The sequence below is a fragment of the Lemur catta genome, chromosome 14 (assembly GCF_020740605.2).
Source record: "Lemur catta isolate mLemCat1 chromosome 14, mLemCat1.pri, whole genome shotgun sequence".
Taxonomy (NCBI): domain Eukaryota; kingdom Metazoa; phylum Chordata; class Mammalia; order Primates; family Lemuridae; genus Lemur; species Lemur catta.
Genome location: NC_059141.1, coordinates 32,451,656 through 32,478,178, shown reverse-complemented (window position 1 = coordinate 32,478,178; position 26,523 = coordinate 32,451,656). Strand labels below are relative to the sequence as shown.

Sequence of the window (26,523 nt, the reverse complement as noted above, 5' to 3'; positions counted from 1 at the left end):
AGCAAACATAAAAGGTAGAAAAGTAGTAAGAACGTTCATGTATAAGGATGATAGTCATAGATTAAAAATCGTATATATCTATTGTCTGATAATGATTACTGTGTTCATAGAGTTTTTTTTCCATTATATTATTATATAAAGATTTCAATCACTGTGAATGGTATCACTTTAAAAAGTAGAGGACAATGATGAGGCTACACACAAACACACACAAATATCTATATTTAAGACTTAAAATTCATTCTATTATATATATATGGAAAAAAATCTACGTGAAAGAAAATTCTCTATGAAAGTTGTAAGAATGAATCAAAAGCTTAGTTTCTTTTATTCAAATAATACCTATGACTTAAAGTCATGTATGTCAAAATCAATTCACAATTTAAGTCAGATATGTGCAACTACATTTATACAAGTGAAACCTTAGTAATTTGATAGTTTGCTTGCTCCTTTTTTTTTTTTTTTTTCTTTTTTGGAGGAAAGGATATAATGACTACAAAGAGAAACTTTCTCTATCAGGATTTTTTAAAAAATAACTTTGGTCAAACTAAAATTCCCCACAGTAACAACCTACATAGGTAGCCACATGCAGTGACTAAATTGTGTTTGTGCTTTTCTTAAGCAGTGGAGTTTATTCTGACAATTTGTCTACTAAGAATTGCACCAGAAAACTGCCTATTCATTTTCTATATTCTGTTTGGCAAACAAAGCATGACACAGAGTAATATAAAAGAAAAATATAATCCCAGGATGCATTTGCAATCATTTCAGAGAACTGCTCTAAATTGTCTTAGGCCTGTGGCATTGGCTTTCAGAAGAACATTTAAATACTGCCACACGCTGTTCATCTGTGTGTCCTGCAGTCTGAGAATACCAGATCCTCCCTTGGCCTCAATAGAAGGCCGAGTCACAAGTACCGCCAGGCTTATGGAGCTGTTAATTCCCAAAACCACCAACTGGTTTTGAAAAAGAGAAGTATAACAATTTTAAGAATATAATAGCAATTTCTAACTAAGATTTTATAAAGCACACAAATGTAGTCAGGACAAAGCAGTCTCCATGAGCATATTGTTTCCTAATAAAGGAGCAGAGACCTTACCAGAAAGATTTTATGTATAATGTATTGAATTTATTAATGTGTTTGAATTTTTTATATACAAATTTCATAACATTCTCTTTATTGGTGCTAATTCTATGTGGTTACCACACAGAAATCTAGTTCTCTAAATATATTAGTTTGAGCATATCTTCATGTACTCCAAAGACAAGTATATATACCTCATCTAAAAATAGTATAACATCCAGATGCCTATAATATACTTCTGGGTAGAAATCATGTTTTATTCAGCTTTGTCCTTCCTGTGACTGGTAAGAGAAAAGATGCTAAGAAAATGCTTGTTGAATGAATAAAAGGATGCATGAATGATTAAGCACAGTTCCAAATTTTAGAAATTTCTATAGAATGAATACCACATCCTCAAAGAAACTACCATTTACTTTTAGTTTCCTTTTTTAAGAAAATAATATATATGTATGGAAAGCTTCAAAGCTAGTTGTCAGTTTTACATCCTCCTCCCATGAGGAGCGACATTGCCAACCAAAATAAAGGCACTGAATCATTGCTGAATTTAATTACTTTGACCAAAAAAAGATGAACTAGGGTGTGTTATTCTATGTTCTCATCTGAAGCCCTTAATTTTGAAATCTGTTGTATAAAGCATTCCAATGGAAAACATATAAGTAGTAAACTGCAAAAATCTTACGTGCATGCAGCATAAATAGCAGTAACTCACTTTTGATTCATTTATTCATTCACTCAAATATTTAAAATCTCTCATGTGGTGAGAGAAGATTAAGTGCTGGAGGGAAAAATATTGACTGGTCTCATTTTAAACTCATGATCACTAACTTCAAATGGGTCTTAGTGCTCCCAAGCTATCCTACTATATGCTACTCAACTTGCTCCACTAGATGACAATGTTAACACCTCTCCTCTCTCTACAAGCCTTCAATATCTTCAGCCCCTCCTCAATCTCAGTTGATGATTTTGCTTCTTGTTTTACTGGGAAAATAAATCAACTGGAAGAGGCTTTGCACAGGCTCTCACCTCCCAGAGGTATCATCAACTTGTGTTCTTGTGCTCTGCCCTTCCTCGTGTTATTTTGGAAGAACTGTATGGCTCACACCTGAGGCCCCAACCTCTGTCTCCTACTCAAGACCACCACTCCTGTAGCTGTCCAGCCTTGCTCCTACATCACCAATTGTCCCCTTTCTACTAGACTGTTTCCATCAGCACACAAACATATTATAATATATCCCATCTTAAAAATACAATACAAAACAATAAAAACTTGATCCAACCTCATCCTCTATCTGCCAGTCCAATTCTTTACCCCCTTCACAAAAAAACTCTTCTCAAGAATTGTCTAAACCATGCCACTCTTAATAAAAGGGGTACCACCCCAAAAAGGTAAATATTGATTCTCACAGGCAAAAAATTCTTACTCTTTTTATATGTAAAGCATAGATGTAGATACAACACATAACAGAAGTATAATACATCTGCGATATTAGAATTTCATGGAGGGGGAGGGTTAGGAAAAAATGTCTAATAATGCTCCTTAGGAAGGTGATAATGAAAAAAAGGTCTCAACACACTATCTCAGTGTCCTCTCTTCCCATTTGTTTCTTGAGCCTTCTCCAATCTGACTTTCATTACCAGTATCCCATAGAAACTGCTATTGTCAATGTCACCTTTGCAAAATCCAATGTCTCCATATTGCTAAATCCAATGGCCAACTCTTAGATGAAAACTATAGGCATAACTGATCACTTCCTCTTTCTTCAAACACTTTCTTGACCTGCAGGACAACATGTGTGCTTGGTTTTTCCCCTAACTCACTGGCCTCTCTTCAATTTTCTTTGCTGGTTCCCCTTATCTTCCATCTAGTCTCCAAACACTGCAGTTTCCGTGGGTTCAATCTTGGTCCTCATCCAGTTCCATGGTATTAAATACCATCTCTCCACTCATTATTTTCAAATACATATCTGCAGCCCAGACATCACTCCTGAAGCCTCCTATATTCAACCGTCTAAGCATTTCCACCTGAATCCCTATTAGGCATCTCAAACCCAATCCAAGTTCAAATCCCTGCTCTTGATTCCCAGTGCACTGCCTGCCCCACAAACCCACTTCTCCCTTAGTCTTTTCCCTTTCGTAAAAGGCAACTCTGTCTTTCTAATTGCTCAATCCAAAAACAGTGGTGTCATTCTTGGCTCCTGGTTCTGTCATACTCCACGTCTAATCCATCAGCAAATCCTGGCAGCTCAACTTTAAAATCAAGGATCTCTAGCAATTGGAACCCTTGAGAATGAATGGATAAAAACACAAGGGATCCTTGTACAACTGGATTGCAACCAGATCTCAGTATACCACCAGTACTGCTGTGGTCCAAGCCACCATCATTTCTGGCTTCTACTTTTACAGTTATCAGGTCATCTGGTCAGCCCAGCCCTCTTGTAGTCTATTTTCTATACAATAGCAAGAGAACTTCTACTCACATCTAACTCAGATCATGTCATTCCTTAACTGGCTTTCCATCTCATGCAGAGTAAAATCCAATGTCTTTATCATAGGCCACAAAACCCTACTGCTCCTCTTTATACAATGCACACCAGCCACACTGGCCTCCTTGTGAAACTGCTCATTCCTTGGGTCTTTTCTACTTGCAGCTCCTTCTATTTGGATATCCCTCCAGAGATTCTCATGGCCCACACCTTCACTACTCTCAGATGTCTGCTGCTTAAAAATCACCTTATCACAGACCTGCTCACACTACACACAAGAGCACTTCTTGTCATTTTTTTATTTCCCCATCTTGCTTCATCTTCAATCCCCTCCCCAGCACTTATTATCATCTCACGAAGATATTTATTTATTTTCCTCCTTCTGTTGGCATAAAAAATGGTGGAATATTATGCCTCCTCCCACTGGAATAGAAGTTCCTTGGAACTTTTGTTGTTTGTTTCACTGCTGTACCCAGGGTGTCTAAAACAGTGTCTAGCACATAGTAAATGTTCAATAAATATTTGTACAATAAAAAAGAGAATTCAATATCTGAATAAAAGATGACAACTACCATTTTTTAAAATAAAACTGGATTCTAATTTCCCTTCTTGGAGTAAAATCTCATATTCTTATATGTGTTTGGCAAGTAAAATTATAAGATGTGAAAAAATATCTAACAAGTCACAGAAATGGAAAGGAAACTCTGCTTTGGATACAGTGATTTCCTTTGGCTATTTCATGTAGCATATTTTAGGAGAGACCAACATTTAAATAGCATCCTCAAACCAACAGAGACTTCTACACTGGTAAAAATTATAAAAGTGTTTTGTGCTGGCTAGTCAAGTACTTTTTAGATTTTCTCTTTCTTTTCTAGAACTAAACATTTAAGTAAGAATGAGAAAACGTTGGACACAGGAAACAGGACTTCAGAAGAACTATAAATGATTAGAATGTCCAGTCAGCATATAGCCATCTTTCATAAAGCTAATGCAATTAATACAAAACTTCTTAAATAAGATACATCAATGGGGAAAAAGACCAAATTTGGACAAAATTTTATCCAGTGAAGAATGCTGGTATTCCTCCCATTCTTTTCTTTTACTTCCCTTCCTCTCTTTTAATCCTAATGTTTAAAATTCTCTACTTTAAAATTAGTAGTCAATCGTGATAATACTTTCTTATTTGGATTTAGCACATTTTATTTGAATCTTCAGAGATTTCTGCCAGAAAGCTAAAATCTTAGTTCTCAAATTTCCTCTCTCTTTAAAATGTCTTTGCCAGCTCAGATGGGAAAAAGTTTAATTCAATTCAGTTGATGACTCAGTTGGTGATAATGACGCAATTCAATAAATTATAGCTCTCTGCTCTTTCATCTTACCCCATCTCTAGTATTGATATTTCTTTTTAAAGGCTTTCTGTTATCGAAGAACTCTAAATGAAAAGTAGAGCTCTAAGTTCTGAGGGAAGTACACAGTCAGTAAAGCAGCACCAAGAAGGAATCTTTTCTTCTGTTCAGGTAGCAACCCTGATGTCCTAGTTTAAAACATCACACATCTACTGACAGCATGTGTACAAGAACAGAAATGTGAAAATATTTACATCATGATGCATTTATATCAAGCATAGGGAGAGCACACACATTGGTAAAGGGTAAATTGTTGGGTAAGGGAGCAAAAATGTGTGCTGCTTCAGTTACCATAGCCTGGAGAAGATGTGGATTCCATAATTGGCTCTGCTGCTCAATAGCTATGTGAACTTAGGAAAGTTAATATAATTTCTCTGAGCCTCACTTTCCTCCTCTATAAAATGGAGATAATACTTCCCATAAGGTGGTTGTGAAGAGTAAATGATACAGTGTAGGTAAGTACTTAATATGAGTATTCACAAAATGGCATTTGATGTTGGAATTATCATCATCTTCCAGTTATCCTCACCTTCGTGTTATTTTTTTTCCAACACAACTAATTATCCCCAAAAGGACACCTAAGTAGGGAAACTCCCTCTGTCCTTCCAGGACCAGGAGTGAGTAGTAAGCACAATAGTAGTACCAGATCACCCTAAATTCCAAGATGATGGAAGTCTGACCCCCATGTTTTAGGAAGGTGGTAGAGAAGCAAAGCTTAGCTTAGGCTGTCTTTCAGGCACTTAGAGAAAGAAAGACTAAGTAGAACCAACTCCCAATCTGCTATTTTGCAAATAATAAATTCAAAAAGACAAGAGAATGTGGAAATATAAAAGGTGAAGATCAAGACAATAAAAATTTAATTAATTAATAAATTAAATAAAAATTTAATACTAATAATCATTTTTTCTAAAATTGAGAACTCAGTTCATAAGCTTACGGACAGCCCAAAAGACCAACTCATGTCAGAAGAAGTTTCGAAACTGAATTATTTCTCCTCCTATGGCAATGGGCTGCCGAAAAAAGCAATGAAACATGTTGCTTGATGAACAAAGGACTCTCCTTTCCTGTGCTTTCAATCAAAATCTTTTCAGCAAACTGTCAAGGAAAAATCAAGAATTTAAATTTTGTTTAGCAAAAAGATTTGGTTCTCATTTTTCCATCAAGGACAATGAGAGATTCTAGAAATTGTGGAAGAAAGTTGAAAGTATTCACATCTCTCTCTAAAGCTTTCCCTTCCTTTCCCTCTGAATGTCTTTCAAGATGTATTTCAGGTTCTGTTTCATTCCTTCATTCATTAAATACAGACTGCGGGCGTACTATCTGTGAGGCACTCACAAGGGAATCCTGGGAAAACAGGAAAAGGTAAATCAGATCAAGTTCCTGTCTTAGTGTACTTGATATTCTACCAGGAAAGACACACATTGCACAACGGATTAAACTGTTAATTAATTACAATTTTGGTAAATGTTAAAATATGACGCACAGGAAATTAGGATAATATGTAATGGGAGAAATTGTCTGGTCTTGGGGGTTACAAAGACTTTTTTTTTAAATTGATGTATCATAGCTATACATATTTTGGGATATGTGATATTTTGATACGTATATACAATATGTAATAATCAAATCAGGGTAATTGGGATAGCCATCATTCAAAAATTTATCTTTTCTTTGTATTGGGACATTACAATTCTTCTCTTCTAGCTATCAGGAAGACTTTCTCAAAGAAGTGGTTTGCCAAGTTTTAAGAATGGTCAGGGACCTAAAGTGGGCAGAGGGAGGTCAAGAAGCAAACTTTCTTGATGGGGTCATGCTTATTACAAAATTATGATATATTAATAATATGGTAAGGAAATTCTTGCCTTCCAGACATTAAAACTTACTGCAACAGTATTTCTCCCTATTATCTTTGCTCTCTGCAAAGGTGGGGACAAAAAGCAATAATGAAACTACATTTAAAGGTACTAGCCAACTGCCTTCAAGGAGTTCTGAAAAATGAGCAGTCAGAACTGGCCTGACCACCCTGAGCCCCACTGCCCAGGTAACGCAGAAAGAAGACTCAGGGGATGTAAAAGCTCAGCCTTGCCCTATCCCTGGAGGGAAGCTTTATCCTCCAAACCCTAGAAGTGGAGAAGGAGTAATTTCCCTCTTTAGGAGCCTGCCAGAGAATGATTCAGAAACAAACTCTGGGGGGAAGCTCCCAGAAGGAGTAACCAAGACCTTGTTTCCTGCCTAGGTACTTGCTGAACTGGCAAAATTCTCAGGGCCAAGGCTAAAACTCTGCTGGTAGGGCTGCCTAAAAAGAAGGGGTCGTAAGAGCAACAGAAATGTTCGTGTGAGGCTAAACACTGCCCACCAGGCCAGGGAAACACACCACATACAGTCTACACCATAGACCATCACCAAACAACAGACAAGAGGAATGAACTTTAGTGAACAAGGCCACCTCCCTACCACCAACAAGCTGCCAGTCACAGAGGCAATCGATGGCTCTGTGAGCATATAGCGTCTGTAGACATTCAAAGAGAGACCAAAGGGGTATGTATATAAAAACAGACCTTGTAATCCACTCTGCCACAATCCCTGGAGCCACAGACAGTTCTAGCTGGAATTAGGGGTAGAGAGAACAAACTCTAAATTGAGACTGAAGTTTAAACGTAAACACAATTGAGTCTTAAAAAGCAAAGTGAGACTGTTGTAACAGCCAAAAGTGACCAGGAAGTTGTAGCAAATTATTAAGATGTCATTAAAAAACCTTCTGTAGGCTGGGTGCAGTGGCTCATGCATGTAATCCTAGCACTTTGGGAAGCCAAGGCCAGAGGATCACTTGGGGTCAGGAGTTCAAGACCAGCTTGAGCAAGAGCAAGACCTCACCTCTACAAAAAGCAGAAAAATTAGCCAGGCATAGTGCCATGTCTATAGTCCCAGCTACTTGGCAGGCTGGATCAGAAGGATCGCTTTGAGCCCTGGCATGTGAGGTTACAGTGAGCTATAATGCACTCTATCCAGGGCAAGAGAGTGAGATCCTGTCTGTCTCAAAAAAAAAAAAAAAAAGAAAGAAAGAAAGAAACAAAAGAAAAGAAACCCTCTCTAGAAAGACATGGCATTCAAAATAGGGAAGTGTGAGTGTAGTTCTGGGAAAAATAAAGCTGTCTCATGTTTATACCCCACATACTTCAGACTCCTTAAAAATGAGTTATAACCACAAAGTGACTATAAAGAAAACAATGATGGTATCAGCACAGGAATAAAAAAATGGAAAAGGATAGACACCCCAAAACAGACTCAAGCATATATGGAATTTAACATATGGCAAATGAGGAATTTCAATTTAGTAGTAAAAGAATCTCTTACTAAATAAATGGTGCTGATATAATAAGTATCACTCTGGAAGAGAAAAAAAAAACAAAGCTATATACCCATCTCATACTTTATAAAAAACATACATTCCTGGTAAAGATTTTAATGTAATGTATAAGAACTAAAATTGTTAAAAATATAATCCAGAATATTTATATGATTTTAGAGTGAGGGAGATTATATCAGGAAATCCACCCTCTATGAAAGAAAAAGATACACTTGAATAAATAAAAATCTTAAGAAATTATTATGGCAAATAACATAATAAACAAAAGCAAAAGACAAATAAACAACAGTCTGGGAAATATTTGCAATACTGTATGACAAACATTAATATCCCTCATGTGTGAAATGCTCCTAAAAAACAAATAACCTACTGGAAAAGTAAGCATAGGCGATGACTGGGGCATTCACAGAAGATGAAACCTAAATGACCAATATAAACTTATGAAAAGAAGCTCAATTTCACTTTCAGTCAAGGGAAATCTAAATTAAAATAAAAATGATGTACTTGTTTTTACTTATCACTTTGGCAGAAATTTAAAAAATAATAATAAAAATTAAAAATATACAGTCCTGATGAATAAACAGGCATTCTCAAACATTAAGAATGAGAATCACTGTAAACTTTTGAGAAAGCAATATGGCAATACCTACTAAAGCAGACAGATCTGGTGACCCAGAAATATGACTCTGGAGGTGTGATCACCCATGATAGCATTAAAAGCACGAGAACATAAGGATATATAAACAAGAATGTTTTCTGAGGCATAGTTTTTAGTAGGAAAAGAAACCTGGAAACCACATGAATGTCCATTAATAAACAATAAGAGATGAAAGACTAAACGCCCGTACTTCCAAACTGAAAAATTTTATTCAGCTGTAAAATAAAAATAAATGAGATGTATTTATCTGAAAGAATGTTGAGTAAAAATGCAAATAGCAAAACAATTATTTTAGAAGCCACTCATAGTTATACAAATCTTTATATGCTTGGAGCAAGGTATGGAACTGTACTGACTAAACTGTTACCATCAGTTGCCTCTGGGGCCTGGGAGGGGAGGGCAGAGCCAGGGAATGGATTATTAGTTCATCTTTGGATTGCTTCATTTGTTCTAAGATTACATATCAGCTTCGTCATGAAAAATGATGAAAAAAATATTTGGGGAGGGGAAGGGAAGGACTGCTTAATTTTTTAACCTACTGAACATCTAATATAGTAAGCATTCAATACATATTTATAGAATGAGGGAGGAAGGGGCAGGAGGAAGATGAAGTAGGTTATAAATAGATTTGTAAGGGGTAAGAAGATAACTAGATAACTATAAATAGAATGACAATTCATTGTAGAGTCTATTAATAAACACTGTGAAGGAAGTCAAAAATAGATACTTGATAAAGCTGGCAAAAATAAGAAAATGAAAAAAGTTTTTAAAAAAGTAAAATAAATAGCAGACACCAATGAAAAGGATAAAAACAACATAGCAGTTACTCCCAATATATAAAAGAATTGAACTTCCCTATCAAAACAGATTTTCCATGTTGGATTTAAAAACTCAGCTAGGTGTTAGTCTCTGGAAACATCAAAAACAAAGTAAACATAAATCAACAAAAGTAATCCTATTCACAATTTCCAAAAAATCACAAAATATTTCTTAACATGCCTATAAGAAATGTGTATGATTTTATGATAAAAGTTACAAAATATTATTGAGAACATAAAAATACATAAGAAAATAGAGAAATGTTTCATTTTCTTGGATGGGAAGATGAACTGTTGGAAGGATGCCAGTTCTCCCTAAAATGATGCTTAAATTCAGGGTAATTCAAATCAATACTCCGACAGGAGTTTTTGATGAAACCTGATTCTAAAGTACACTCAGAGAAATAAAACATGGATTAGCCAAGGAAAATCAGAACAAAAATCATCAAGAGGGCTTTATTCTACCCTATATCAAAATAACTGTTCCATGAGGAAAGGAGTTTTAGTGGAAAGAATCGTTATTGCAGATTTGCACTATCAAAGCAACGCTTTGTAAAACTGGAAACCTCCTAAATGTCCATCAAACTGGTTTAACACATCAAGATAAATCCAAAGAACAGAACACCATGCAGTAAAACTCAAGAACATTCACTGGCATTGGAAAGATATTTCTAGTAGTTATAAAGTAAAAAACAAGGTACATAAAAAATGGCAAATTTCCACCTAGAAAAAAATATCTAGAAGTATGTATTAACCAGGCTAGTATTGACAGGGGCTGGAATTGTGAGTGGACTATATTTTCTTCTCATTCTCAAATTTTTTATCAATAAAATATAACTAAAAAATAAAATGAAAAATAATACATAATATATTTTCTAAAAAACACTGAACAATTTTACATACCTTAAGTATAGCATTAAGGTCCAAATTGACGATAGGATGCTGAAGCCAGTATAGGTGGCCAGAGGTTGGAAAGAAGGCAAACAGAGTGAGGGAGGGCGTGGGGAGCTTGTTTTGTTCACCTGGCCTTTTGAGAGGAAAGGAATGGGATGGTACATGGGGCAGCATTGAGAAAACAGTTATTGAATAGGGAATCCTTAGAATGTTAGAAATGTACCCCCACAATCTTTATTTTAATGGTTCATTAATAAATCTACCATCTGTAAATTTACTGAAACTTCTAAACTATTATACTATGTGAACAAGTGCTATAATTTTAAAATGCAGCCAAAATTAGTCAGTCAAATTAATATCTTATGGATTTAAAACTTGTCTACAGTGAAATAAAGTAGCATTTCCTTAGTCTAAAACTATCTACTTTAAAGCTTAATGGTTGCTGCCCCTTTGGTGGTTGTATTCCAGAATTTAATTTAATTTAATTTAATTAGTTTAGTTTTTTTAAGACAGGGTCTCAATCTTTTGCCTGGGCTAGAATGCAGTGGCATCATCATAGCTCACTGCAACCTGGGCTCCCGCGATCTTCCTGCCTCAACCTCCTGAGTAGCTGGGACTACAGGCATGTGCCCCCACACCCAGCTAATTTAAAAAAAAATTTTTTTTTGTAGAGACAGGGTCTTGCTAGGTATCTCAGGATGTTCTCAAACTCCTGGCCTCAGGTGATCCTCCCACTTCCACCTCCCAAAGTGCTAGGATTATAGGTGTGAGCTACTGTGTCTGGTGTGTATTCTAAAAACAATTCCATGTTCTCCTAGGTTACAATTAAATATATATGTATATTATATATATTCTATATCTGCATCTACTGCCATTGTAGGTCTTCATTGTAGAGCTGAGAAGCTCTGTATTTCTATAATTTTTCATTTCTGTTAGCCTATATCCATATATGGATGTGATCCTTTGGTTATTATAGTTTGCCTTCTTGAGACTACTTTGATCACATCTTCGCTATCAAATAGCAACCAGGATGAGTTATTTAGGGAAAACCAACTCTTCTCTCCCTACCCTGTAATCTAGGAAAGAGAAGCTCAGCATTGTGTTTCTAAAGGCTGGGATGACTACACACACACAGACACAGACACACACACACACACACACACACACACACACACACACACACACAAAGGAGGAAGTAAAGCATCTTTCTCTTGCAGGATCTTAAGGCAGATTACACTGGTGGATCCCTAAACATTGGAGGGTAGGGGATGGAGATGAGTGCTTTAAGGGGAGAAGCACAACCAGAAGGGGAGATGGGGGATTACTGAATCTAACATTTAAGGCACAGGGTATAGGGGTTTGAGGGATTCCTGTGCATGGTAGAAAGCCAGCTTCCACTTGTCCAGGTGGGATCTTGCTGCAGAATGCCTGTGGAACATGCCTCTCAGCCAGGGTCTCAGTGGTTAGTTCGGTGCTATCCCATGAGAGGCATCCCTGAGTCCAAGCAAAGGAAAGCACTTAACCAATGTCAGAGGACCAGGCCTGGGCCCAACCACTGCATAGCAGAAGAACTGCAGTAATGACCACAATCTTATGGACCTAGGCCTCACATTCCCTCAGTTTTCTGGCACTATAAATGCTTGGAATTTCTGTGTGATTTCAAAGGGCAGGGAGGAAGCTCTAATGATGACTAAGACTGAGTTTATTATAGCAGGTGAAGAGATGCTCAGAGCAGATAGTTTGTATACTTAAGAGAAATAAAAGAAAAGACATTCCTTGCACCCTAATGTTGTAGACTCTAACTCAAGTAGATGGGGGTAGACATCTGTGACAACATTTTTATTCCCTCCACTCTGGCACACGTTTGGGGACAAAGAGTGAAGAAGGAGCAGGGGACAAGTGAGGTTGTACCCCTTCCAAGAAAGGTGGTGTTTAGAAAAACATCACTGTTGACTTGCATAAACCTCAGATAATGACTAACTTCTTTTATAAAAGTGATCAGTTCATTAATTAAAAGTTAATTAATGTAGAGTTTTGAAGGCAATTATCATGCTTTTTTTTATGACAATGAACATGTCTCAAATGAATCCTACTTATAAATGCCTGGAAATAAAATGGTCACCTTTGTGTAATCCCCAACACCAAGCACACTACACCTTAAACAGACCTTTCAGATCTACTCCTTGATGGTAAAGAAGTCATAAACATTAAAAAATTATGGGGATTATTAATAATGGTTATGTGCTTACTATGTGCCTGACACACCTATAAATCCTCTACTCAGATTATCATTTATTCTTCACTATAATTTTATGTATGATAGATAATGTAATTTATCTTCATTGTATAGATGTGGAAACTGGAGTTCAAGGAGGTTAAGTAACTTCCCCAGGTCACCCAGACTGTAAGAGGCAGGGCTGGGTTATAAACCTTGGCACTCCAGATCCACGCTCTTAACTACCTCCTATAGCATAGCCAATGCTGGAAGTTAATGGCTAGTACAAAAAACAAGTGTTAGAAGAGACTTGGAGGCGCTTTCGCTGAGGAATGGGGCAGTTAGAGATGCCTTTGAACTCACACGCTCTGAAGGAAGGAGAACATAGATCATGCATCAGGTTACTCCTGGCCAGGGGAGATTCGTGAGCAAATGCACAGAAGGAGAATGTATTCTTCATTCAGGGAACCCAAGATAGACTAGGATTTCTGAAGAAAAGAGAAAACTCCATGACTCCACTAGCCTCCCTCAACTTTCCTCCTGGGAACCTTTCTGATCTGTGGCCACATGCTCTGCAAAGACCTGGCTTTTGTTTTCATTCATCTTCTTCCTAAAGTGATATTAGGTGACTTAAGGCAACTACAACATGAGACCCTTGGTCCAAAATTAGCAGTGTTTTGGCAAAGTAAGGTCAGAACAGGACTAGTACATTTCTTCTCCCTATCCCTCACTGGAGATATACTACTGACACATTTCTGCTCACTGGAATACAGTTTTCCTCTCTACAGAAGCATTTGGTAGGAGCAAGAGTGCATGTGAGTACACACAGAGATAGGAGAACTGGCCCTCACAGGGACATTTGAGCATCATACCTAGTTTCTTTGTTTAGCAAGAAAAAATAACATTCTGGTGTTAAGGATATGAGATGGCACACTGCACTATTAAGGGTGCATGTTCATTAGGAGACCTTAAAGACACGCATTCCTTTCAGCTAAAGGTATGGAAGAAAACCTGAGGAGCCCCACGTGGGAGGCAACATGACATAGAGGAAAGAAACCATCCAGACTCCTCATTTCTCATAATCGCTCATCATACTCCGCCTATTTTATTTTATAATGCTTATCCTACTTCTTTTCCACTGCCTCTGCCACTCTTTTAGCCGGAGAACAGAAGACTATGGCAGGGAAGTTAGGTATGTGGATTTTAGCCCACTAATGTGTAATGAAGAGCTCTACTTAAGTGTGCACAAAACATCAAAACATGAAGTCAAGACACTAATGGTATTTGAAATGTGCCTCCTTTTTCTTGACCACACCCTCTCCTGCCCGCCCCCTAATAAACTGTGCAATCTTGTACAGGGCAGGTCACATCTTAAATTCCTGATCAGAGTGGAAGAAGTAATGAGCCCCAAGCTTCCTTCTAGTCCTAAAATTCTATGATCCATCCAAGGCTCACCCTTTTATCCTAGCACTGTGAACCAGGTACCAAACAGGAACCAGAATATTCTGAGACTCTCTCACCCCTAGAAGCTTATAATCAAGTTGGGAAATAAAACAGATTCATTCTACAGGTATCGACTGAACAACTACCAGTGGTGTCAGGTCTTTGTGTGACACAGAACTTGATGCTGGGTGGGGACAGAGTGAATACAGGTCTCCTTTCCTTGTGGATTTTATGGTTTAGTGGAGAAGACATTAAAAACGAGGATCACAATAAAACTTATGACAGCTATGAAAGAATAGAGTATCTCAAACAGGCCTAATTGAAGGGGGAGAAATCCCGTGGGGTGTTTGTTAAAGACACAGATTCCTGGGCCCTAGCCAAACCTTGGGAATCAAAATTTTCACAAAAGTCCCCCTTAAATTTTTTTTTACCTAGTGATTTCCATTAGTCACCTTTGAAAAACATGGTGATCAAGAATGAGCAGGACACTATGGGAACTCATACCCAAATGAAACAATCAGTAATAGGATAGTCTAGGATTAAAGTACCTATGGGAGAGTCATATGTAACAGTGGTTCAGAGTACAAGCTCTGGAGTCACACTACTAAACCTCACATCTCAGCTTCACCACCAAGAATGGCGATGATAATAATGCTAGCATTGCTCTGAGGATTAAGTGAGTTAATCTTTGCAATGTGAGTATACAGAGAGTAGCACAATGATAGAACCAGAAGGCAAGTCATAAGAGATTCATAATATGATACACAAGGCTTCCCTATTCTTCCATCTGGGAGAATATAATAAATGTAATAAATATAATAATTCCCAAAAGAAAAAAGTAGTTTTGTTTCTTCTATAAAAAGCAAAATATAGAGTTGGAGAATGAAAAATCAGATCACGCTATAATCAAAAGGGAATTATTTCCTATAAGAAATGGTATTTATGTTGATATTAAAGGCTAGATATGATTTAAAGAGAAGACAAGAACGAGAAGAAAAACACAGAGCAAACTAAAGACATGATGCTGTTCACAGTCTATATAAATGGGAAGCCTGTAGCTTATCCCTAGTTCTGTCACTAATTAACTATGCCCTTTTGATTAAGTTAGTTAATTCTCACAGGCCTAAATTTATTTTTCTGTGATATGCAGTTTTGTGAATTATATTATAGTTATAGGGTTATTCTGTGTATTGATCATCTTGACAGTCCTCTCCAGTTTAGTCTAAGGGGCACTGCTATACATATTTGACCCACTAGATGGCAATATATGGCTTTGTAACAGGATGACTTTTTCACAGACTCTTAAAGATATCTAATAATTAAAGCAGCATATTTAAGGTTCTCCAGAAAACAGATGGGTAGACAGTAACTAATTCCTCATACTGAGGTCATTATTGAGATTTATAAAATAAAGAGAAAGCAGCTGTTTTAATCCCTTTGATTTAGACCCACAGATGTAAAAGGATCTTTGGGAGGACATTCTAGTTTAACCCTTTGCTGCCAGAGTGAGTTATTTCATGACAAAGAAGTAAACACAGAATGATCTGCATGGGCTCCAATTCTGAATCGAATAAATACAACATCCCAAAGACCTTCACCCTCAGTCAAATATACCAAGTAAGTTATTTTTAAACATTTTTACCATAAACAGCCTACGTATCCCACAATACTCCTCCACTAAATAAGAAAAGGAAAAAAGATCTATTTCCTTTTTAGCATGATACATTTTATAAAACAGTGTCAACTCATATTCCGGGGCATGACTTAGGACACCCTTCTTACCTGCTAAATGGGACCTCATACAGAGAAACATACTATTTGAAAATTAATAAACTGATAAAAAGTAAATGAATTAAAACCAACACACAGAATTAATGAAATGAATGAAAGTTAAAGCAATATGTATAAACATAATTTTCAGATCTGGACTTCAGCATAAACGACCAGTATTTTAAAGAAATAAGGCCCATTGTCAGGGTAAAATTTCCCTTTCCTTCTTCATAAAAATCTGTATTTAAAGAAAGCAGTATAAGAAATGAATAAGAAAATAAGTTTATTATGGAATCATATTAATGAGAACTTTACAGAGATTGAAAAAGCAATTTAGAACAGTGAAACTTAAGTAGCTCCTCAGGTCTTTTGGAAACACATTCATTCAATCAGTAAATCAGTCATTCACTCATTTTACAAATATTAAAGAATACTTATGCAGTAACCATTCATTTTTTTGATTACTCAGCATGTAAATTTTCTTCCTGATAGTTCCTATATTTATTTTGGGGTGTTACTTTTTCCCTACTGATTACATGCAATGCAATAGAATTATAATCAAGGACATTGCAATGCCCTGGCCATGGGGTGAGAATAAAACCCAGGCCAGGTCAATAGGATGCTTTTTTCCTGAAATTTAATTCTTGGGCAGAGATACGATGAGAGTAATGGGGTACATCATTTTCTAAGGGTAATGGTCTCACTGGATTATTGCTATCTAGGACTTTTTCTATAGTTTTGTTCTAGAGACATCAGGGAGGAAAAAGGGGGAACTTTAGTTAGAGGGTACAAAGTTTCAGTTATGCAAGATAAACAAATCCTAGGGATCTACTGTATTGCATAGTGCCTACAGTTAACAATACTATATCGTATACTTAAAATTTTGCTGAGGGGGTAGATCTTGCATGGTATATTCTTATTATAAAAGAAAAATATAACAAATAAAGAAGGGGGATGAAACATTTGGAGGTGATAAATATGTTTATGGCATAGATTGTGGTAATGGTTTCATGGTTTATCTCCAAAGTCATCAAGTTGTATACATTAGGTATAGCTTTTCATATAAAACAGCTCAATAAAGTGTTTACAAAAAAAAAAAAAAACTCATGCAAGGGCTAAAAAAGATAAAACCAGATGCTCTCTAAGACTCCCTCCAGTTCTGAGTTTTCTAGTATTAGAATGAACATTGTCAGCTAGAATTGCAGTATCAGTAAGGAAAACTGGCCTGATAACACAAAAGCTAAGTGAAATAGTGTACCTAGTTGGAAAAATGTATCCTCCCTGCCACACTACTTGTTAGGTACCGTTAACTACCTTTATTCCCTTTGTTTCTCATATCTGAATCCTCTCTTAGAACTTAGTACAGGAATTTTAGCTTTCAGACTCTCCACACATGCCTTTTGCTGATACTACTGTCCTACTCATCTCTGGATCTCAGAGCTCACTTATAATACACCCAAAGTCTCCCATGTTCACATGTATACTATAAATTCTAATTTGGGCACTGACATGTCTTCTTCTCCTTCCTCCTATGCCCAGCATCACTGGCAGGAAAAGTACAAACTTTCCACCACCCTCATCTCACCTGAGCCACAGTGGCAGGAAAGAGATGTCTGTGGATTTATCAGAAATTTCTAGTGTCAGTGCACCAGGAACCCTTAGGAGTTGTGAAAATCTTAGTTATCCAACTTCTCACTCACCCCTGAATGAACAGCATTTGTCAACTAGGAAAGATATTTGGATGTAAATGACATTTCTAAATTGCCTATTTGTACATTAGAGTATATTTCAGAGAAAGATAGGAAATCAGACCCTCCATACACACTCTCTTCACCACACATTTTATATTAAAAAGAAATTAAACAAAGGTTACTATCTAAAGGTTATTAAAGATAAAGTGAATAATGCTAAACTAAGTGTAGTATCTAAAGAATTAGAAAGAGTTTAAAAATAATACCAATTAAAATGATAAAAACAAAACATCATAATATTAAAAGCTTGTCAACACCTTATGGAAAATTTTAAATAGCACTATAATTAGAAATAACAGATAAAATTAGAAGTACATGTCAAAGTAGTCTTTATGATCCCAAAAAAACTTCAGATCTACATCACAAGTTATTGGCTTTCTTCATTATTTTTTTCCAACCTCTGTATCAATTTATTACCTCTATATAGTAGTTAGGCTGAATCACATGAAATTGCTAATACATGACCATTTTTAACCTACAAAACCACAATTTTATATAGATAAACCTAGTAATAGTCACGATTTAAATATTGTTTTCTATTACCTAGATGTTCATGAAATGAAACATTGTCAATAAAAATATCCTATTTTAAAATATTTCCAAAACATACAAACCATATATACATATAAAACATATAAAGCATATAAACATATAGTGTGCAATTGGAGAGCAACTTTTAAAAATATCCTGCCTTAATTTGCAAATTCTAATCAGCATATTAAATGGACTTAATAATAATCCTCTCTACTTAATAATATTCCCTAGTTAGTGATTAGGAATAAATAAATACCAGTCAATGCCTATTGATGGCACTACAAAATTTGATTATAAAATCAAATTTGACGGTAACTCATTAGCTATTATCACCATATGCAACAATTTCACCAGGTTCAAATGAACAGGTATCTAAAACTTAAAAGGGTTAATCCATTAAGTGCAACCTTACTAAAAAGAATAGAAAACTCATGTCAGGTTCTTTCTGTATTGCAATAGAACTGTAGCTGATCTTTAGAGGAGGTATATGGCAAAGTCAAACTTAGGTGATATAAAGAAACTACTTGGTGACGAGGTCATTCCATCCTAGTTTCCTTATTCTCTTTTTTCTCGTATTCTAGTTATCTTTGTGAGCAACTGAGTCTTTGTGCAACCCCTTCCCATGCCCCAATCCAGTGAAATTTGAAACCTAAAATTAATGACCCTTGGCATCCTAAGGACAAGATTAAACTACTCAGGGGAGCTTGTTTCTTTGGAGACTTGCCACTTATCAATTCTCAGGTTAATAAAACAAAATTGGTTTCTAAGCTAGATAAATCAAAATTTCTCAGGTTGATGAGTTAAACATTTTTTCTTTCTTAAAAAAATTCTCTACAATGGTTTAAGTTTCTCTCCATACGAAAATTGATTCCATATCATAAAATAGTGACATCTAATTGCTAAATATGTCATTCTACTTATCAATAGCCCATCACATTTCTCCTTAAAATACACCTGTGTTATCTTTAGCAAGAAAATACTCTTTTTTGTCTTTATTATTTCAGACAGAGGCATTTTCTTTGAATTTTAGTTACTTTATTATAATTTTGGCTCTTTTAGCATAATTTTAGCTCCTTCAGCATCATTCACTCACCCACCTCCCATCCATCCCTTCTCTTATGACTCAGTTTCACAAAGTGGGTAGGTGATTGCCTCAGACAGAAGTAAATACCTATAGGGCAACCAAGAGAGCAAAGCCACAGGAAATGAGGCAACTCAAACAAGGCTGTGTAGAATAAAAACGTTCTTTTCTCCAAAATGGCCACAAAGAGACTGTACTTCTAGGCAAAACCACTGTATATCCATCAACATACTGACTTACTGAAGGCAAGGGCAGTAAGAAAAATGTTCTATTTTTAACCAGTTAAAAAAAAATTCTATGGGTTTCACTTTGATCTAGACTAAAATCATGAACTGGACCATAAGTATCAGCTTTTAAAACACACAAATCAATAGAATTTATAATCTATTCTTTGCTAAGAGAGTTAAACCAAATTCACGCTCTGTCAAAGAAACCTCATTCCCTGAAGTAGGTAAAGAACAAAGGCAGACTCACAGTTGGTGATGTCACCGTGAAGCTGCAGAATCTGAGGAACTGGCATGGTGAGGACAACAAGATCAAACTGCTCAGGACAGCCCGTTTCTCTGGAGACTTCCCACTTGTCATTTCTCAGGTTGATCTGGGTCACACGCTGTTTGAAGTAGACTTCTGCACCTGCTCCAAGAGTAAAATCATGTTCCCATTATCAAGATTTTCTATATGAATAAAAAGGATGTGAATCATCACAAACGGGACCCAGTCAAGTGAATGCAACGATTAAGTTTGTCTTTCTATGGTGCCCAGGTTCTCTTTCTTCACTTACTTTCTAATTTGGTGGGAATTCATCCTCCTCTGGCCCTCCTGGACCTCCCTATCAAGGCCTGCTCTGGAGAAAAAAAATACTGCTACAATTACTACTAATAATAAAAACAATAACCATAGCTACCTTTCATTAAGCATCTACTGTAGGCTGACCACCTGATACACATTATATTAATATCAATTTATTTCACAGATAAGAAAACAGATTGAGCAATGTCATGCCATGACTTAACATTACATCCATCTGACTCTAAAGCTCATCATCTTTGCAGGGCAAGTATACATTTCAGTAAAGGTGTTAGCAATTAATTCTTTCTAGTAATAGCGAGAAGAGCAGTATTCCCTATTAAAGGATTTAATATCCTTTATTAAAGGACCTGAAAGAGCTCTCTGTAAGAGAAATGCAAGTTCTCATCAATAGATCAATTACCTTCATTGAGAAGAGTAAGAATTTAGAGAAGCATAATCTAGACTACCTTCCCATCACATTTTCCTTCTTGGCACTTAACACAAAGGTATTTTAATAATTATTTGCCTAATTATTTAATATTGTCTTCTCTTTTAATCTGTAAGCCCTATGAGCCACAAATCATGTCTGTTTTGTTTCTATGTATAGCATATAGCATATATGGCACGGAACTTGGCACATACTAGGTACTTAATAAATAGTTGTTTAAAAGAATGAATTATGAACCATAAACTGAAAGATGAGTATGTGTAATTGGTTCATGAAGTGTCCTTGATACACTGGTATTCACCTCACAGTCCAGCTTTTAGAAAATTTTTATTTAAAAACAAATCCAATTTTATTCACCCTCATATAGTAAAGAGAAATGAAGATGGGATGAGGAAAAAAAAAATCACACTGAAAGATCCTGTTCAGCATTACCTGGGACAGCTCACCTTCCTAGTCACTAAAAATCCAGCAAAAGTCCAACCTCATCCACCAGGCTTCCTTTCTGTAGCCACTCCAGCCCAGTGTGACCCTTCCTGTCTGTAATGTCCTTCAGCCTTCGCTGCCTTTACACTTATTTTGAGATTGATTCAAAATATCTGCATGCTTTAGTTATGTCTTATTTATCCAATAATACTCTAGGTTCCTCCATGTCAGGTCTTCACGTCTCTTATACTTTTACCTATTTCATTGTCCCTTGAATAATCCTACACCATGGTAAGCATTCAAATTTTTTTAAATCAAATGCAAATGATAAAAGGAACATGGTGCTAACTAGGCCAAGAGATCAATCTGCTTGATGTAGTGAGTGACTTTAACTCAAAGATTAAAGCAAGGGCTTGTAAACAGAGCTCCAATTTGCCTGCAGGCTTTTCTAAGGCCCCGGCTTGGGGAAGGTGCAAATATCTGCACTTTCAACACACATTCACCATCTCCTTTACTCCAACTGGAGCAGCTCTGCTTCACCCTGTTTTATTTATTTACGATGTCTGATCCCACTTGCCTCACTTGGTCCATGGCCCTGTCCCAGACCTCAACTAAGTCAACCAATTCTATATATTTTATTTGTTTGTTTTCACATATTATTCATTTGAAAAGAGCAATATGACGCTATTGTAAGTGGTGTGTGAGTGTATTTAAGGGGACTGAAGTCCACTGGCTTAGAAAATTCTCCGTGCCCCAGATGCATGTCTTGGAATTGTATCCTAATGGCCACAAGGTGTTCTGCAAGGTGTATGTCAGTGGTTCTGTAAGTGTGGACCCCAGACCATCAGTACCAGCAGCACCTAGGAACTAGAAAGCCTTTATGAAGACATATTTATAACCAATTATTTTGTTGACTACAAAGTAAAACTAATATGCTAGAAAGAATACGCTAATATTTTAAGAGATTTCTCTGAAATTAAAAGCTTCATAATGTGAAAGATTAAGAGATTTCTCTGAAATTCAAAAATAGAAATACAAATTCTTAGGCCCCAACCATACTGAATCATAAACTCTCGGAATTATGCCCAGCAATTTGTGTTTAGCAAGCCCCCTAAACTTGGTTACAACGCACACTCAAGTGTGAGAACCACTGGGGTAGATAGGCCCAAAGCATGTCACAAAATGGACTTATTATTGATTTACATATTATAATGACATTTTTCCTGCTATTTTTCTGTATTTTCCAAGTTTTCTACGAAGAGTATATAATTCTTTATTAAAAAGTTACTTTTTGAAATAAATAATGGTAATGTTTTACATAATGATAAGAAAATCTAAAGAATTCATTATCTCAAGAGGCTTTACAAATTGAAAATATGAATAAGTTTTTACTAAGAATTGGTTGAATTAGAACTGATAGTGATCTAATATGTATAAACTATATATATATAAACTATTTTTATATATTAGAAATTTTTGTCACTATACCTACTATGTACAAGGTACTATTAGGTTCTGTGTGAGCTGCAAAGTATTAAAAATGATCTCTTCTCCCAAAAACTTCCAAAGCAAAATTGGAAGATAAAAGATACATATTTCCCTAAACACATACAAAATATGGAGGTAGATGCAGAATATTCTGCCAGAACATCAGCTCCACGAGGGCAGGGACTTTGGTTCCTGTATCATTGGTACCTAAAACAGAGTTTGGCATATAGTAGGCTCTCAATAAATGTTTATTGAATAAAAGGATATATGTATGTCTGCATGTGTGGGGTGAAGGGAAAATTTCCCCTTTGCCCTCTAAAGGTTCACTGAAAATCAACTGACAAAAGATAAGGTAGATTGAGGCACACCAATTTATTTGATCATAGTTTTATGTGACACGAGAGCCTTCAAAATGAAGACCCAAAGATACAGGGGCAACTGTCATTTTTATACTTACGTTCAACAAAGTATGGACAGCTATGTAGAAATATGATTGGACAAAAAGGGTATGATCTAGTGTTACTCAGCTGATTAGGGAAACCCAGGAGGTAGGTCAGATAATTTCTTTGCAGTCGGTTTTCACAAGGAAAGGAGGTGGGGTGGGGGGAGGGATGGGGGAGTTAAAGTAATATTTTTCAGTTTTACAGCTGGCTTTGGGGAAAAGGGGTTCTGGTTTCTGTTACCTGCCTTGGGGAAAAGGGGTTCTAGAGTCTATGGCTAGCCTCTAGGGAGAAGGAGAGGTTAGAGACAGGACAGGGGAAGGTCAGAGAGAGTTGCTTCTAGGGTCTTCATTTTGGAGTATCATTTTCTAAGCCCCTCTATATGCATGTGTGGATATATAACTCAGTAAGTACTTGAGTATTTAAAAAAGTATACACATCTAACTTGGGTCAAGTGAAAATCATGATAGAAATGAGATTTTTAAAAGTGATATGGTAGCTCTATATGAAGCTAATGAGGCATGTAGCTCAATAGACAGATGCATAAACATTTTTCTAGAAGCATACACTGGAAACTTACCAGTGATTACTTTGGAGGAAGAAAGACTAGCTACTGAGTGGCGAATAGAAGAACATCTACTTTTTATAACTTTCTGTATAGTGTTAATATTTAATTATGCACACAACTTTTATTTTAAAATGCTAATTTTAAAAGAGGGCATAGAAAATCTTAGTCCTACCTGATTCTTTCAAGTAATGCTTAATAATTGAAGAAACTCCTTGAGGTGCCACAAAGTTACAGTCTCCTTCTTTCATCACCATTCCTTCAATAGGAGAGGTGAGAGGTTTCAAAATGCCGTGAGCAAATAGTTCATCATAAAAGCTTAAATAAAATAAATCAATATATATACAATGTAAGTGTATGCCATGATTGGCTCTAAAATACTATATTCTCTTCCAAAAATTCTCAGAGATTATAATTCTAAATCATAACTAGAAATGTTCATATGATCAACTCAATGTATATTTTGTTAAATAAAACTTCTAATTCAGACGAAGAACAGAAACGTTTTGAGATCTTTTGCTGACATTAGCCAAAAACCTATTTCTCCGTAAGTATATTTCAAAATTAAGAGTAATGAAAACAAACAGAAATGTATTTAGCACATCAATTTTAAATTTGGTTAAGAAGACTGACTCCCATCACAGCTATTCATTTGCCCTCTTCTTCAACACCAACATAGTAACTTATATATTCAGTCTTTACTATGTTCTATGTATCATCTCATCTAATCTTCTCAACAACCCTATGAGGTAGGTGTCATAGTTTCCTACTTTACTCAGGTTAACCTTTTAATGCTAACATCATCAACAAGGATAATATCATAGTAATTTCACTATGCTACAGGAGGCAAAGTTTAACCACGTTAAATATTGACCATTTGTATCTTTTTACATCATACAGCTACTGAGATTGATTCCACCCCTTGCAACTAACTCACCTTTGGTGTTTTTTGGCATAATGAGGAGTGCAGGTGATGTACTGAGCACCCAAGTCAGCTGTACACTGTGAATTGTGAGGACTGCTGGCTGTAGTCATTCTTCCCCCTTGAATCAATTAATCCACAGGGAAATGTCTTAGTGTATTACAATGAGCCTTTGCAATTCATGCAATTCACCCCAGGTTACCTCAAATGGATCACTTTTAAAATATACTAAGAAACATTATTTTTTAAGTTGAAGTTTTTGTCATTCAACATTGTCATAGGTAGTTAACAGGGACAATTGGTCACTGATTGTGAGATTTACAAGAAAAAAAAGGAGTCATGAATAATGCAGCAGCGTCCAGCACTGTTACTAGTGCATATATTTAGTAAAAGAAATGATGAATGGATAAAATAACACAAAACGATGAATGAAATGTCAGAATGAATGAATCAACTAACGTTCTCTCATTCACGCAGTCAAGTTTCATCAGCATGACAGGATTCTGTAAACTAGATCTTCGGAAAGTCTTGGTCTATGAGCACTTTGGGATCCTCGTAATTTAGAGAAAGCCGCAAAGGGACAGACACACCACGACAAAAAAAAAATCCATTTACCGGGGACAGAGGTAGGCCTAAGGACTGCAAACTCCCGGCGGGCCCGCGCCCACTCGGTCCGCCCGGCCTTCCTCAGAAGCGTCCGCGGCGCCCGCCCCGCCCCCACCCTGCCCCCGCAGGCCTGTTCCCGGGCCGCGGCAGGCTCCGGTCACGTGACGAGGCGCGCGGTGCACTTGAGCCGCCCACGATCTGGACTTTGCTCCTCAGAATTACTCGGGTGAGGGCCCGCGTCACCTACCCAGCGGCGGCCGCTGTCGGATAACCCACCTGCGTCCCCAGCCTTGTCCCACACCGTGAGGCGCAATGGACCGGACGTCTCCCTCCTCAGCAGCGCGGCGCACAGGCTTCCTGTCAGGCCGGCGCCCACGATCAGCACCCGCGCCATGGCGGGAGGGAGCCACGGGGAGCCCAGTGTCTCCGCGGCGAGGCCGGCCGGCCTGGGGCGTGCGGGACAGCGGCGGACCCCGCGCCGGGCTCCCCGGGTTGCGCGCTCCCGCCCGGCGCCCTGGGCGGTGCCGCGGGCGGGCCTGCAGGGGGCGGAGAGGAGGCGACAGCGCCTAGCGGCCCGTTGGCCCTGACGACGACCGACCTGTGGGCCGGGGAGAGCCTGGCTGGCCCTCGCTTGGAGGGCAGGGACTTGGCTTCTCGGACTGGCTGGCGCTACCAAGTGACACATGTACTGCCATGTGAGTTGTACTTAACTCACGCTAGTGTTGAGACCCGGGCTTCATGAAGCATGTGTACCTCGTGTCTCTTCACCTTGGGAACACCGAGAACTATTTTTCAAGTTGCATATAACTCACAGGAAACAATAAAAAATAACAAAATTTTCATTAAATTAGGATCATTTTGTTTTTGAAGCTTTTATTCTATTTTTGTAATAAAATACCATGGCCCCAAGGAGAAAAAAAAATTTTTTTTCTAGTGTGGCAGTCAATGTGATAATTTCTAAACTCCGGCCTGCGCCTGGCCCAGAAAAGCTTGGAAATCGTGTAGGTTATAGGGAGAGAACACGCTTCACTACAGGGCTGGTATTGACTACAGCAGATCCAGCCTGGCCTGACTACTAGGTTACCTGCCTTTGCCTATAGGGATCTTTGCTATTTTAATATTCTAGGTGTGAAAGTGGGAAGGAGAGGGTATATGCTGGCGATGTCAGGACAAGCCTTCCTCTAATGCTTGAATGGCTACTATGAACATAATAGAAAAATCATTTGGAATCTGGATATATCTAAGGGATATAAAGATTAGTAAGAGGATTTGTGCCATTACCACTGTTTTTTTCTCCTCCTAACATCGTCCTGGAAGTTCAATGAAACAAAAAGCAAA

General features: G+C 37.2%; 1 protein-coding gene across 1 annotated transcript in view; it reads right to left on the bottom strand.

Moving 5' to 3' along the window:
* RNLS (renalase, FAD dependent amine oxidase) overlaps positions 1 to 25,706 on the bottom strand; it is a 246,840-nt gene extending 221,134 nt beyond the window's left edge. Inside the window, exons 1-4 of the mRNA XM_045568205.1 lie at positions 25,462 to 25,706; positions 24,595 to 24,700; positions 23,833 to 23,975; positions 19,979 to 20,137 (exon numbers count right to left, since the gene is read on the bottom strand). Coding sequence (XP_045424161.1) covers positions 19,979 to 20,137; positions 23,833 to 23,975; positions 24,595 to 24,700; positions 25,462 to 25,579 — 526 coding nt within the window. The 5' untranslated portion in view covers positions 25,580 to 25,706. The remainder of the gene's footprint in view (positions 1 to 19,978; positions 20,138 to 23,832; positions 23,976 to 24,594; positions 24,701 to 25,461) is intronic.
* Between the last annotated feature and the right edge of the window lie 817 nt (positions 25,707 to 26,523).